Raw genomic sequence first — 15,576 nt, 5'->3', positions numbered from 1 at the left:
AAGAGTGAGGGGATGGATGAAGAACCCAGACACGGAATGGGTCAGGATGGAGGCGTCTTCCTGTACAGAAACAAGCCCCAGGCCGTTGCCATGGCAGCGTTCCCATCCATGTCGGCAAAACACTCAACAAGCCCAGTGGTGGTAGTTTTCCTGAGGCAATATTTTGGTCTGACTGAAATGTCCATCATGGCCCCCATCTCTGGCAACCATAGGTTTGCACCAGCCATGCTCAATGCCATCTTTAAGAGGTGGAAACAGGACTGGAGAGACACTGATGCTAAGGGACTTTTACATGAGAGACAGATTAGCGAACTTAGAGGAACTGATGGAGAGACCGGAACTACCAAACAGGAATGAACTCCGACAATCGGCAGGTCAAAAACATTCTCCGCAAGAAGCTGACAGTGTACCCACGAACCCAGAGTAGCACAATGCTACAGCAGTTATTGGACTCAGACAGTCTGGGGAGGGGAAACTGTGGGAACCTGTACAGATGACTATTAAAAAGGATGCGCTCCCCACTGGACGAGCCACAGGAAAAATGGGAGGAAGAGCTAGGGATGGGAATAGGGTGGGGATTCTGGAATGAAGCACTATCCAGGGCAACTCCACCTCCTCATGCACTAGGCTAAACCTCATGCAGCTGAAAGTGGTGCAGAGAGCATACCTGACAAGGACCCGAATGAGCACGTTATTCCCGGAGGTGCAGGACAAATGTGAACAGTTCCAGGGAGGCCCGGCCAACCATGCCCCAGCCTTGTCGGGTTCTGGACAGCCTTCTTCGAGACAATGTCCAAGGTTGTGGGGGTGAGAGTGGAGCCATGCCCCAGAGTGGTAGTCTTCGGGGTATCAGACCAGTCAGAACTATTCATGGGAAGAGGGCTGACACCCTTGCCTTTGCTTCTCTAATTACCCACTGGAGAATCCTGCTCGGCTGGCGATCAGCAGCATCACCCACAGCTGAAGACTGTCTGGCACACCTATCAAAATTTCTCCACCTGGAGTAGATCAAGTTCACCCTCCGAGGGTCAGAGGATGGCTTCCATAAAGCATGGAAGCCATTCACCAATTTGTTTAAGGACCTGTTTGAAGTCAACAGCCAATAGAGCGGGGGAGGGGGGTGGGACGCACACTGTTGCGAATTGGCACCGGAGGCGCCAATAATGTTGCTCTTTTTAATGAATGGAATACTATCCTACCAGCGTCACCAATAATGTTGCCAAATTAACTAGATATGGCAGTTATTAATGATAATATTGCTTTTCAGAGTCACTAGGTATCAAATGATACCACCACAAGGCTTTACCGGATATCGATCAAAGACCAAACAACCAGTTAGTCAGTTCAAGTTCAAAGATAGTTTATTTACACACAAGGATTACTTTGACATGCAACATAAAACACTACAAGTTAAACTACACCTAACAACTACAATAACCTATACTTAACTTAAGGGAAACCGGCTCTTTACAGATGAACAAGGCCTTTGTTCGCATCTTGCATGGCTGGGTAGAAGTGGCTTCGTTTCTGCTGGGCTCAACCGCCTGGTAGCGATCGTTGGTCTTGAACCTGTCTTCTGGTCGTAATGCTACACTTGGTGTTAGGCGTAGGTCGGGGCCAAGAGAGACCGAACACATGGCTGTGTCTCTTTTTATCCCTCTGGGATTTCGCGCTCTTTGGGGCGGTCCTTAGCTTTGGACCCAATAATTCAACAGGCTTCGATCACTGCCTTCGATTTTGGCCAATAAAGGGGCGGGTGCCTTGATTGCAGGACGTGTCCTGATCGGTCATTGACCTTGGCTGTTTGGGCTTTCTTAGTAAAGGGAGTGGCGCCGGTTAGTCTGCATCTGTACCAGTTACCTGAGTACAGTCCTTTTGTTCTGGGGAAATGGGCCATTAGAATGCAAACGAGCTGGGGTTTCGATCGCGTCTAGCTATCTGGGTTGCAAATACACACACAAGCTCGGACTGTGTCTTGAGTCCTGGGTTGACCATAATTCCCATGGTCCTTTGCAGGTGGCCATCTGAGATGGCTACAACACGAGCCAGGAGGATTACAGGGAGCAGACAGGAATAGGGGGTGCGAGGGAAAGAGGAGGGGGAGGCTGGAAAACGGTTGATACAGAGGCCAAGGGGATAGAACAAGGCCTCAAGAAAAGGACCCCCAAAGGAAAGGCCGAGAACAGGAGAGGGGAGAAGAAAAGGGGGAGGCCAAATGACTAAGGGGGGGGGGGGGCACTGTCCACATGTGTATAGCAAATAACTACCCATTGTACAGTGAGGGACCCAGGAAAGGACCCTGAAACAACAAATGAAGGGGCTGTGTGCGGGGGTGCTGTGTGCGGGGGGGGGGGGGGGGGGGGGGGGGGGGGGTGCTGCTGCTGGCTTGAAGAGGGGCAGAAGGGAGGAAAATGACGTGTACATTGCAACCACCGCATTTATCCTTATCGAATGTATAGTATGCAAAATGAATTTAAAACATTTAAAAATAAGGAAATATAAAGTTGTTCCTACATCATCACTGGGTCAAAATCTTGGAATTCCCTACATAATAGCACTATAGATTTTCCTACACCACGAAACTGCAGCAGATCACCTCCATCTTTCTCAAGGATGAGTAGGTTTGGGCAATATATGCTGGCCTTAATAGCAAACACAGATTCCATGTACAAATAAAAATAAAATCACATCCATAAGATCCCGTTGTTTGTATTCTTTACAACCTCCTTGAAAAAACTGATATTATTCAAGGAAGATCTATTTTTTCCAATTACTTTCTAATTGTTATCCCTTATTCTAGTCTCGGCTTTTCTACCGCCAATGTGAAGCTAATTGGTTTATGGTCACCTCCTAATGCTATCCCATTTGCCTTTGTTGAACTAATGTACAACATTCACCAATCTACAGACTTTTGGCATAGCGTATTCATTTTTCAAAATTGTGTGATTTATCTTTAAATTCATACAAATATCTTACATAATCTTCATTATTCTTGAAGACGCCATCAATAACAAGCTCTGAACGAACTAACATTATCTGCTCAGGCCCCACATAATTTATAACCAAAGATATGGTCATGTTTTGCCTCTATTAGAACAATTCTTCTGGTCACATATATATTAACTAATTTCAGTTTACTACAAAATAAGTTGACCATTTTTAAAGAGTAACTTTTCTCTAAATTTAAGTCCTGCCAATATTTACAAAATAGAAAAACATTACAAATCCACAGCTTCCTGGAGTTAAATCTCTCACCTTCAGAGCTGGCTGTTAGCAATTTTGTGGCAGAAATTATGATTTTTGTAGCTGGCAAATTATTTTCCGATCCTTTCTTTAAAATCAGGGCATCACTACCTATATTAAAAGCTGGATTCATTTCATTTACGTTTGTATCCTCTCCTAGTTGATGCTCTGTGTCCACTGGTTCTGAATATTTGCTCCCCTGGACAACTGTCCTATTATCTTTAGAATTTATGGCTGAAATTGAACATTTTGATTTATCTTCACTGCATTGGGCAATCTCCAATGGGGAAGAATGCTGTTCCGGTATTAATATTTCAAACTGCATAATTGATGCTTTTGAAATGGCTGTCTTTGACTTCCCATTGTGTTCATCTTCAAACTGTGATGCGGTAGCAGAGAGGCGGGGGCTGAAACATTTCCTTCTTTTTTTTAGCTGAATTCTGGCCATTGGTTTCGAATTGCAAGATTTTGTAAGCTTATTTCTATATTCTTTGGCAAATAGTATCTTGCTGGATTTTTTAATGCGGGGTGCATCATATATTCCATCAGTCTGTGTTATCAGGCTGCATTTTTCCTTATTATTTAAGCAATTTAGCTTTTCTACTTGCGTTTTGTTTCGGATAGATCTTTTGGAGAGTACATTTACATGCATACTTCTTAATCTATAATTTGGTTCATTTGTGGGTGTATTTTCTGTTCTTTCTCTTCTCGCTTTCCTCTCTCCCTTGCAACCAGCTACGCTGTATAAAATGGACTTACTCTTCATTGAAGTTTCCTTCACATGATTAATTTCCAAGCTTGAGCAACTCAAAGTGAGTCTTTCCACTAATTCCTCCACAAGCAAGTTTTCTTTCGCTGCCTGAAAAATGTTCCTACCATGGAGTTTCATTGTCTTCCCTTTTGCCAAACGGCTCAATTTGCATCTTTTAATATTGTTTTGTTTTTGCTCACTGCTCCATTTAGCAGGACCATTTTTGACTTTTTGGCTGAGTGCCTTATCTGATGCTTCTATATCATCTTCATGCTTGATTAGTGCATTTGGTATTGGTTGTTTAACACTATTCCCTTTTGTAACCATTCTTCTACTTCTGAGATGAATACGCTGATCTGAACAGTCTCCTTGGCACTCCTGGACACTGGGCTTTGGTGTACCAAAAGAAACTTCATTAGGAAAAGGGGTCTGGCTTTTCCCATCAGAAAAAGCAGAGAAATTATTGGTGCCTAGGAAAATAAATTTAAAAAGTTGGAAAATAAGTCAATGAATTTCTCAACTATCGTCATTTTAAGTAAGTCTTACAACACCAGGTTAAAATCCAACATGTTTGTTTCACACACTAGCTTTCGGAGCACTGCTCCTTCCTCAGGTCACTTTAAGTGCAGCACAATATTAAAGATATGAGAAGATTTTTATAATTTAAAATCTTGTCACAATTCACATGAAGAGAACACTGTATCGACACCGATAACAATTTCAGCTTATTAGAAATCCACTAAGTAAAATACATAATCTAACTAAAAACTGTGGGAAGGCTGAGTGGAATTACTCTTGGGCAATAGTTTTCTGTTGAATAAAGCACTACAATCTAGTAAATCACATATAAATTAGACTTCAAAATGTCAAACAGCATTAAGTTGTTTATATGAACATTTAAAGTAACATTTCAATTTGCAAAACATTGGCTACTTTAAGATAAGTGGTAAGAGAATCCCAGGAAAAGGGCTAGAATTTTTAAAAAAACAGCAAGTTATTACGGTGTTCCGAAATGCATTGCCGAGAGGTTAGTAGTAGTGAAAGTAGATTCAGTAGTAACTTTGAAAAGGGAATTGGACATAAAGGAAAATATTTGCAAGGATATGGGCTGGGGAGTGAAATTAAATGGATAGCTCTTATAATTCACCCAAAAGGCTCCATCTAATGCCATGCGTGGTGTTAGTAGTTTTAACAAATCTGTAGCTGAGTCTCGTGAAATAAATTTTAATTTCATTTGATCAAGGAGGATAGATAATGCAGAATTTTTATTCCAACCCTCATGTACTTGAAAATAAATCCTAGATTCCTTTTCCATCACAGTCAAATCAGAATTTTGTCATGCAGGAGTATGAAAATAAATGATATCACAAGAAAGCATAAATCAAGGGATTTCCTTGCAATTTTTGCAATAATACACTGCAAATTCAAAGCACTGGTTCTCCCTATAGTCAAATGCCTACTTGCTTATTCCCATGTTTTCTTTAAAGTGGAGAGTAGTCAAAAACTCAGTAGTGGTGAAGTGACTTGGTGCAACAGAACAACCCTCTGCACCAGTGTGGCAACCACAGTAACTTCACGATTCTGATGATTACCTACAATGCTTCTTAATAACAGCTGATGTGGTATATTTTGGGGAAATGTTATTCCCCGCCCCTCTTTCTCCTTCCCTTGTGGAAGATAGAGCATTTGGGCAAGGTGAATGTTTTCAATTTGAATAGCATGGAAAGAGCTCCAGTGAGACCCCATTCAAATACAATCTTACAATGTTCTACAGAAGAGATGTGAAAGGTACAACAATAGAAAAAAAATCATAATAGCATGTATAACCAGGCAGATTTGTATCAGTGTAAATAGCCAATTTATATTAAAACTTGATACTATATTTTTTCGTGGATAATGAAACTTTAAATAGCAACCATGTAAAATAGCATATTGGGCTTCAATGTATTGCAGCACGGGGTAATGGGCTTTGAGCACAGCCCCATGACTCCCAATTATCTTTTTGGCATAATTATTTTCGATATGCCATAATGGTGAGACTCCAATCAGAGGGTAGTTGCTCCTACAAAGAGAGGAAATAAACATTGGAGTCAGGGAGACACCAATGGGACACCGATCTCCCATCCTTCCTGATGGTTTCAGAGCAATATTAGGTGGGAGAATATAACTTTTCTGATGGGATTTGTGCATGGTGTTTGAAAATGAAAAAGAGGAAATGAAATAATTATTTCAAAAGGAGGCAGAACCTTGTCTTTAAGAAACAAATCACTAGAGATTTAGTGCATAAAATGTTCGAATAACATTTCACCAGGGGTAACGCAGCAAAAATCAGACAAGTCAACAGAGAACTGTCACTTTGCCAAATGTCTATTAAAATGAGGAGCTACCAACTCAAAACAAATTTTCTTCACATTACACCGACTATATGATTACTACATCCGGAGATTGCATTTTGACATATTTCATGATATCCTAAGCCAAAAATGTAATACATAGAATTACATAGAATTTACAGTGCAGAAGGAGGCCATTCGGCCCATCGAGTCTGCACCGGCTCTTGGAAAGATTATCCCACCCAAGGTCAACACCTCCACCCTATCCCCATAACCCAGTAACCCCACCCAACACTAAGGGCAATTTTGGACACTAAGGGCAATTTAGCATGGCCAATCCACCTAACCTGCACATCTTTGGACTGTGGGAGGAAACCGGAGTACCCGGAGGAAACCCACGCACATACGGGGAGGATGTGCAGACTCCGCACAGACAGTGACCCAAGCTGGAATCGAACCTGGGACCCTGGAGCTGTGAAGCGATTGTGCTATCCACAATGCTACCCTGCCGTGGCCGTACACAGGCCATTTTGACAATTAATTCCAGATATGACATTTAATCACAAGAAATCCCTCCTGATGAAATTTAACCTATTTTTATATTTATTGCAGTAACCAAAACCTTAAATCAACAGATATTTTGAAAACACAAGGTACAGTTCTCACGCTTAGTTAAAAAATAAAGGATTAACAATTTTCTTTAATGACCAATTTAATCATTTTATTTTTACAACAGAATTAAATTTACAGCTTCTGATACAAATGTGCCAGTGACTTTTGTGAAAAGCAGCTTTTCCAAATCTCCAAGCTACACTCCCAAAGGAAATGATGTTCTATAGGAATGTCCTTCTCCCCTATTCCACTCATTATTTGGTACCCCGGCAATCTACTTTTCAGGTTGGGTGAAATCAGAGATAATATATTGGGAACAAATTAGATCCAATCCACTAACAGAAATTATACCTAACACAGCGGAGAGATTATTTTCCAAAACTGTACAGTGTAATAGGAATAGGTAGAAAGTTAATTTTGGCAGTGTTGCAAACTGGGGGATATTGGTCTGACTGCTCATTATACACAATAACTGATATTCCGTTCTATCCACTGCAATTAGTTGGTTGAACCACTGTTCTGTGCCACTGCCCAAGATGAATTTTTACTCCCCTGACTTAAAACACCAATGCGATGCTAAAGAACCAGAGTGCATGATACAAGGCAAAATTCTGGTTTCACTATGATTTTTAGTTTCTAACAATCACATTTTAACATTTAAAAGTTAAACTATTTATGAAGTAGCAGCCACAGAAGTAGGTTTTTCCAAGACAACACACTAAGCCTTTCAAGAATTACAGCCAGATCAACAATGGATTATTGATGTAAAAGACTCTGGTGTCACAGCAGTTCTGCCAAACAATTTCCTCATAAAGCACCATTTGACACTGCACAAATTGACAGCAATGCAAGGTTAACTAATAAACTGTTCAAAAACATAATCATAAAACTAATGCTTAGCCAATAATTCTCAATGTTCACTGTCAATACTTTTGGTCTTAGAAGACTATTTGATATGATAGTTTAAGCATTATCATTGCATCAGAATATTTCCATTTACTGTAGTGTAAAAAACAATGATTACCTGTTTCTTCCCCCAAACCTAATCCCATACAATAATGAAGCTGTAGTTCCCTATTTTAATCAACGACTGTTTTAAGATCACATTCCTGAATCTCTAGTCTATAGATGAACAACTGATTAGCAACATTTTTCCAAAAGTGTGCTTTGCACAACTACATGTAACTTCCATCAGATGCCTTCAGCATATTGTAATTCTGCTATGATTAATTTTCATTCAAAAAGCACTCAAATCTATTGTTCTTACACGGCTTGAATTTACTAGCAGCCTTACCTAATCCCTTTGTTTAGTACCTTTGCAGGTGCTACATGAAATGAGTTATGGAAATATCAGTTCATAGCTGGCACTGGTCCCTACTACAGAATTCCACCGTTTTTGGGATTAATTGGCTTTTATACAGCAAGGTCCATAATATGTACGAAATTAAAAAATAAAAATGCCAGTGCAGTAGAAACTACACTTCAAAGGAGGGAATGAAGCACATGGCTAGGACTGAGTGGAGGAACCTCTACTCCCTCCCTCCTATTCTATATCTGATCTGGAGATGCACAGAATATTCTCATCCCCAACAAATTTCTCATTTTAAAAGAAAACCTACAGGATAAGAAATTATATTAAATAGTTTGACTCGATTGATAAACACATTTTAAAATCAGAATGAGTCAACTTGATGGGACAGATATCCGTTTCATATTAGTTATCGTCAGCGGGCAAGTTTAGTTGTTGTGTACATACATTGTCAGTTATCAAGCTTGTACCTTTATTTCTAGATCTGGACAGCCTACATCTGCTCTTTACTACTTTGTCAGTTTTTGCCAGCTCATCAACGTGCTGATGTCTTATACTGGCATCCTCCTCATCATCTATCAGTGTAGCTAATCGAGGCACAGATTTGTCTTTCGCTATCAAGTTGGAACACAAACTGGCGAGATTATCTTTCTTCTGTTCAAAAACTGAGTGCGTGACATAATTTCCATTAGGTTTAGTCAGCTCATCAAAATAGCTGGGTCCTCCATTTATACTCGGAAACGTTTCCACGCATTTAGCAGCTTCGTTCTCAGGTGCAGCAGGAAAACCGCAGAGATCATCAACTTTGACAACATCTGGTGAGTTATTTCCCCTTGCTGTTTCTAACCATTCTTCCTCTGGATTCTTGTCAAAAAGTTCAGGGGTAAAAAAATATGTCTCACCCTCCCTAATGTCATCATCTTCCTCTGCAGGCTGCTGCATATCAGTGCTAACGGAGGATGGTATTCCCATAATTTCTGCCTCATCTTCGCTTAACAACTCCACAACAGAGGAGGGTGATACAACCATGGAGCTGTTATAAGAATTTCCTGCACTGTCATAAGCTGTTTGGTTTTCTCTGTTATCTTGTAACTCATGTTTTACTGCATTTAATAAAAACTCCTCTCTGTTTATTGGCGTAGCAGTATTTTTCTGTAACATGTTCTCAAACTGAAATGAAATTATTTCTGTCTTTTGTTGTGTCTGTCTAACAGTTTTGCACATCATGTTCTTATGATCATCTTGCATCAACTGAATAGATGGAAAGTGTGACTGTGTTGGTAATGCTCGGATAGGTGTGGAAGTCAGAGGCTTTTTTCTAAAATACTGCATGATAGATCCTGGCTCATTTTTTGAGACACCAGTTTTACATTTTTTCTCTTTTACACTGGCATTTCTGAAGAGTGGAATCTTGGTGATTATGGTTGTAGAATTCGCTTCCTCATTATCTGCAAGACAAGCAATAATGATCAAAAATCATGAAGTGCAGCACAGCTTTACCCCAAAAACTGAAGCTAACATGACCTTTTCACTACTATACAAAATCTACTTCAAAAAGTGAACCAACATCATGATTGAGCGCTTGAGCATAGATCAAACACTTGTTTCACGATTGACGTAAAGAATTATGTTAAGTTCAGAGAAGTGTGCTATTCACAAGTGGTACTGAAGTTTCAAAGCGAGCCATGTTGTAAAGTAATTCGTCAGGTTTTGAGCACCACACTATAGAAAGGATATTTTAGAGATACAGAAAAAGAATACATTAAACTTGAATGATACCAGGATCAGAAAATGGAACAAAAGCACATGGATGCTGGAAATCTGAAATGAAAGCAGAAAATGCTGGAAACATCTGTGGAAAGAGAAACAGAATTAACATTTCAGGTCTGTGGCCTTCCATCCTCCTCTTCCTTCACCCTTACACCCTAAAAGGGTCTAGGTGACCATGATCTTCTATTGGATTGGTCCATGATTAAGCTTGGCAAAGTGCTGCAAAGGTTTGCTGTTGACTTCTGCAGTATAGCTGTACAGGAAACTCTCCTGCTCTTACTGCCTGCCACTAAAGTTTTCACAGGCTAATAATCAACTTGTTTGGCCACGGTATGAACATACCTTCCATGGCCATCAAGTCCTGAAGTGTGACGTGAACCCGGAGCTTCTGGCCCAGAGGTAGGGATGTTAACGCAAGACTTGTTCAGAGAGCCCCCCCCCCCCCAATATATGAGGAGGTCTCTGATATGAGGGAGTCTGGTGAGGGTGGGGGGGCTGAGACAGCCTCACGCATCTGTGCTGGGGCGGGGGGAGAGAGAAGAGAGAATAGTGGTGGTGACCCAGCCATTCTCGTGGTCGGCGGGGGGCGGTCAGGGTGCGATGTAATAGGTTTTAAGCAAATGAGGGTGGGGTGGGGTGGGGGGGGAAGAGAGGAGGACATTAGGGCAAATTGAATGATGGAAAGTTTTATTGTAAGATGCCAAAATGAGTGGTAATGGGATTCTCCGTTGCCCGCCGCCAGTAGCGGAGTTCCCGATATGGCGGAGAATCTCGGGTCGAGCAAAACACGGCTGGCGCCAATCCCATTGCGATGTTTCAGTCCCCTGCTGGCAGCAGCATTGTGTTTCACGCCCCGCGCTAGCGAGAGATGCAAATGGGTCATTTAAACCCATCTTCATTCATTCTATTAACGGGCTGGACATTGGATTCTCCACGCCTCCGTGATGCACCAGCCCTCTGGGCCGGGATTCACGTTGGCATGCATTGGTGAAAGTATTTGCCAGAGTGACCCTGATGTGCTGGGCCAAGGGGGAAGTATTTAACATAGGTACCACCAAGGCCGATCAGTGGGCACCCCTCCCATTCACAATGAAAATCCTGCCCCCCCAACCAATCAGTCATCCCTGCCTGGAAGCTAAAGAGCAGTCTAGGCAGAAACAATGAAAAATCAGATTTTTCACTCACCTATTCCCTACACCTGTTGCCTCAGGCAGGGGTGTAGAGAACAGCAGCTGTAACTTCACAGAAAGCCAAAACCACATCACAAGACTCAAAACTCGCCCAGACCTTTAAAAGAACACGCTTTTAGTTGGCTGCAATTTACAGTGTAATAGCTTCCAGGCAGCCAGGTGCCTGGGTTGCTTATTTTCATTTCCCTTCATGCTTGAATGCATCTCAAGTACCCTGCTTTAAAGTTAATCATTTAGGTGATTGGCAGCTTCTGATCACAGCAAAGACAGTTCAGTGCTTTCTGCTGTAAAAAAGAAAGTGAAAGCACATAACTCCTGGATGTTTATAAACATTGAGGTTTGGTTAAAAGCAAGGTACTTGAGATGCATTCATGTGTGATGGGAAATGAAAATAAACAAGCTAGTCCCCTGCCAATTACAGCATACAAAAAACTTTTTCTCTTTGAAGGTGAACAGAAACCTTGCACATCAAAGGATCGGTGGGTTTAAACTCTCTCAATAGCAAGAATATTCTTTTCAGATAAGAATACCAAAATTGTACACAATATTCCAGATGTGGTTAGCACTGTTGCCTCACAATGCCAGGGGGCCCAGATTCGATTCCAGCCTTGGGTGACTGTCTGTGTGAAGTTTTCACGTTCTCCCTGTGTCTGCGTGGGTTTCCTCCAGGTGCTATGGTTTTTTGCCACAGTCCAAAGATATGCAGAATAGGTGGAATAGCCAGGTTAAATTGCCCCTTAGTGTCCAAAAGATGTCCAGGTTAGGTGGATTGGCCATGATCAATGTGTGAGGTTACAGGAATACGACAGGGGAGTGGGCCTAAGTAGAGTGCTCTTTCGGAGAGTTGGTACAGACTTGATGGATTGAATGGCCTCCTTCTGCACTGTAGGGATTCAATAGTTGCTCTATGGTATGGTCTCGCCAAGGCCCTGTATAATTGCAGGACATCCCTGCTCCCTATGAAGGGCAATACCATTTGCCTACTTCACAGCCTGCTGCACTTGCATGCTCATTTTCAGCAACTGGTGTACAAGGACACCCAGCTCTTGTTGCACATTTCGCTCTCTCAATCCACAGCTATTCAATGAAACATTAACACAAAAGCACGCCCATGCAGGCTGAAAATCTGAAATATGAAGAGAAAATATCTGATTTTCCAATATCTTTGGAGAGAAAAACAGTTACTTTTTCAGATATGTGACCTTTGATCTGAACTAAATTAGGAATGCAATAGGTTTTGAGCTATGCTATGAAGAGACTTTAGACAGAATTTGATGAATCAAAGGTTAAGAACGCTAACAGAACTGTTCAAAATTAATAACAAGGTTTAAAAAGGTGAATTGTGAAATTATATCCTCCAGTTGCAGAATTGGTAATAAAGGGTGATGGTGACATAAGCCATCAAACCTAAAGAAGAATGTTAGAAATATTCTGCTCCAACAAAAATGTAATATATTCCACATTCCAATAAATGTTGAAATCCAGTCAATACAGAAATTGAACATGGAATTAAATGTACACTTGAAGAAAAGGGCCAAAATTCTCTGGCCGCTGGGATTCTCGGTTCACGCTGGCAGCGCAAACCCGCCAGCAGGTTTTTCCGGCGGCATGGGGTGGGAGTAGAGAATCCCTCTGCCAGCGAATGGCACACTGCTAGGAAACACACAGCTGGGGGACCAGAGAAACCAGCCCAAGGAAACATATTTAAATCAAGTGGGAAATAAAGCAGGAAATTGCATTAGAATGGACTGGTCCACTGGGTGAGCTAGCGCTGGAACAGGCAAGGTGGAATGAACAGCTTTCTTCTGTAGTGAAATTTGATTATCGCAATAAATATTCAAATTTGAAACAATGATCCAGATCATATGTGAAGCACTTAGCAAGTGAGTGTTCCACATCTGGGGTAGGGGAGAAAAAAACTAACAGAACCAACCCTATCAGAAGAATCATAACCACTGTTAACTAATCGAAGAAGAAGGCTGTCGTTGGTCATGAAAATGTCCAACCTTTCTTTGGCAGGTAATAGTGGACATAAGGACATGGCATGGTTGGTGGGGCTGGCGGATGGGGGGGGGGGGGGGGGGGGGGCAGTAGTTTGTACATCAAAAGCAAATTGAGTAGTTGGTGTTCAGCTTTTACTATTATGCAATTTAATAACTGTCTTAATTCTGCGAGAAAATAATTTTGCACCTCATCATCTTGCAAAATCCTCCCGCAGTTTGCCTGAAGTGATGTGTGACATAGACTTCTTCAGCCTACAATCCTATGGCTAATAGATTGAATCAAGTGGGTAAAAACAGGTCTCGTCTTATACTGCTCAACATCAAATTTTTCCACAAGATCAAATTAACCCAAATTCAATGTCACTTACATCGTCATCAACAGCTTAATTCATATGGGTTAGGGGATGAAAATATCAAATTGGTGACAAAGGCTAATCTTTGAAGTTAGGAATTGAGGCATTTTATCTCTACTAAGTTACACCTAATTAGTTGACAGCATTTTGGCTTAAAGTGAGGGGAAAAACATTTCAGTATTATTCCTCTTTTAAAATACATATAACACGCTTTCCACAATATTAAAGATCTTTATTAAAGCAAAATATGGCAGATGCTGGATTTGGAGATAAAAACAGAACTCATGAAAGGTCACAGACCTGAAACATTAATTCAGTTTCTCTTTGCACAAATGCATCCAGATCTCTTGAGTATTTCCAGCATTTTCTGTTTTTATTAAAAATCTTTATGCTTTTTCCTGATAGGTTTTACTAATTTACTCAGTTGTTCGTTGAAACGAATGACACTTTATTGATACTAACCAGGTACTTCTGTAGTGCTCATTTTACTGTTCCCATGGGAGGCAGGTATGGGAATGGCACTAGGGTTAGTCTTCTGGCTTGCTGGGATAACACTAGACGGGTTGCATTTTGGAATACTATTTTCCAACAAGATTTGTGTGTTGGCAGTCTGCGGTTGATAACCCTTGTTCACAATATGTGCGGGTACTGTACTGAGGATCTTGGGTAAGTATTCAATATTCTTTTGGTGAGCATTGGAAAACATACACAATGAATCTAAAGCACAATTGAAATTTGGATGGTGTTGGACCTGTTGACGGATCCACTTTGATAGACCTATAATTAAACAGAAAGTTGTAACAATCAATGAAAATGGAAAAAACATTACAAAAAACATCTAAATCAGGAGGAAGCGGCCCATCTAACCAGCCCATCTATATCATCCTGTACTCTAACTCACTATTCAACACTCCACCAATTTTTGTATGCAAATGAATTGTATTTACCATTTTGTTAAAATCTTTTATGAAGTACTTATATTCCATTTTTAAAATTATTTTCACTCAGTTGGTGCTGCTTTGTCACAATTCCATAAGTAATGTCACTATGTTCCTGCTCTACATTTCCATTTAAAGGTCTATCCATGCTTGGTCACTTTCCATGTTGAGATTATAACACACTCTAAATCAATTATTACTCCAATGAATGCTTTCATACAAATTATTTTCCTGGTTTGATAGTTGAAACAGCAACACTTGTAACTACTTGGCGAAGTGCTGTCTACTATTGGAATGGCTCCAGTAATGCATTTCCAAACATTTCAGCAGTGAAAGGGACCTCTAGGCCTGACTAGCGCACCAGTGCATGAAGTCTATTGTCATTCCTGAGTGCGTCAAACTTGGCAATAAAAAGACACGAATATTGAAATAAAGAGAAAGATCTAGCAGCCCCGCTCGCCTCAGGCACAAATCCCGTCATGGCTGCTGAATCTCGCGAGAGGGCCAAAATGGGATTTGTGCCAGTGAGATTGGTTTGAGACCTTCGACTCAGAGCAGGATCTGGGGACCTAGGTACAAATCCCACCACAGCAGATGGTGAAAGTTGAATTCCATAAAAATCTGCATTTTAAAATCTAATGGTGACTATGAAACCATTGTAAAATTCCATCTGGTTCATTAACGTCCTTTAGGGACATTAATCTGTACCCGGTCTGGCAGCATTGAGGGCAGTTAGGGACAGGCAGTAAATTCTGGTTCAGCCAGCGATGCTCATGTCCCATAAATTAACATAAGAACTAGGAGCAGGAGTAGGCAATTCAACCCCTTGAGCCTGCTCTGCCTTTCAATACTTGATCTCACCTCGGCCCCACTTTTCTGCCCGTTCTCCATAAACCTTCAACCCGTTACTAATTAAAAATCTGTCTATCTCCTCCTGAAATTTATTCAATGTCCTGCCATCCATCGCACTCTGGATGGTGAATTCCACAGATCGTGCCCTTTGAGAAGTAATTTCTCCTAATTTCTGTTTTAAATTTACTATGCCTTATCGCAAAACTATGGCCTCTCCTTCTT

The 15,576-nt window shown here is 41.1% G+C and overlaps 1 protein-coding gene across 1 annotated transcript in view; it reads right to left on the bottom strand.

Annotated features, from left to right (window-relative positions):
- Window positions 1-7,021: 7,021 nt before the first annotated feature.
- brip1 (BRCA1 interacting protein C-terminal helicase 1) overlaps window positions 7,022-15,576 on the bottom strand; it is a 282,553-nt gene continuing 273,998 nt past the window's right edge. Inside the window, exons 18-19 of the mRNA XM_038814679.1 lie at window positions 14,027-14,341; window positions 7,022-9,696 (exon numbers count right to left, since the gene is read on the bottom strand). Coding sequence (XP_038670607.1) covers window positions 8,654-9,696; window positions 14,027-14,341 — 1,358 coding nt within the window. The 3' untranslated portion in view covers window positions 7,022-8,653. The remainder of the gene's footprint in view (window positions 9,697-14,026; window positions 14,342-15,576) is intronic.

Source organism: Scyliorhinus canicula, chromosome 12 (genome assembly GCF_902713615.1).
Source record: "Scyliorhinus canicula chromosome 12, sScyCan1.1, whole genome shotgun sequence".
In the NCBI taxonomy this organism is placed as follows: domain Eukaryota; kingdom Metazoa; phylum Chordata; class Chondrichthyes; order Carcharhiniformes; family Scyliorhinidae; genus Scyliorhinus; species Scyliorhinus canicula.
The sequence above is the reverse complement of the archived record's forward strand: the minus strand, read 5'-3'. Positions and strand labels throughout refer to the sequence as shown.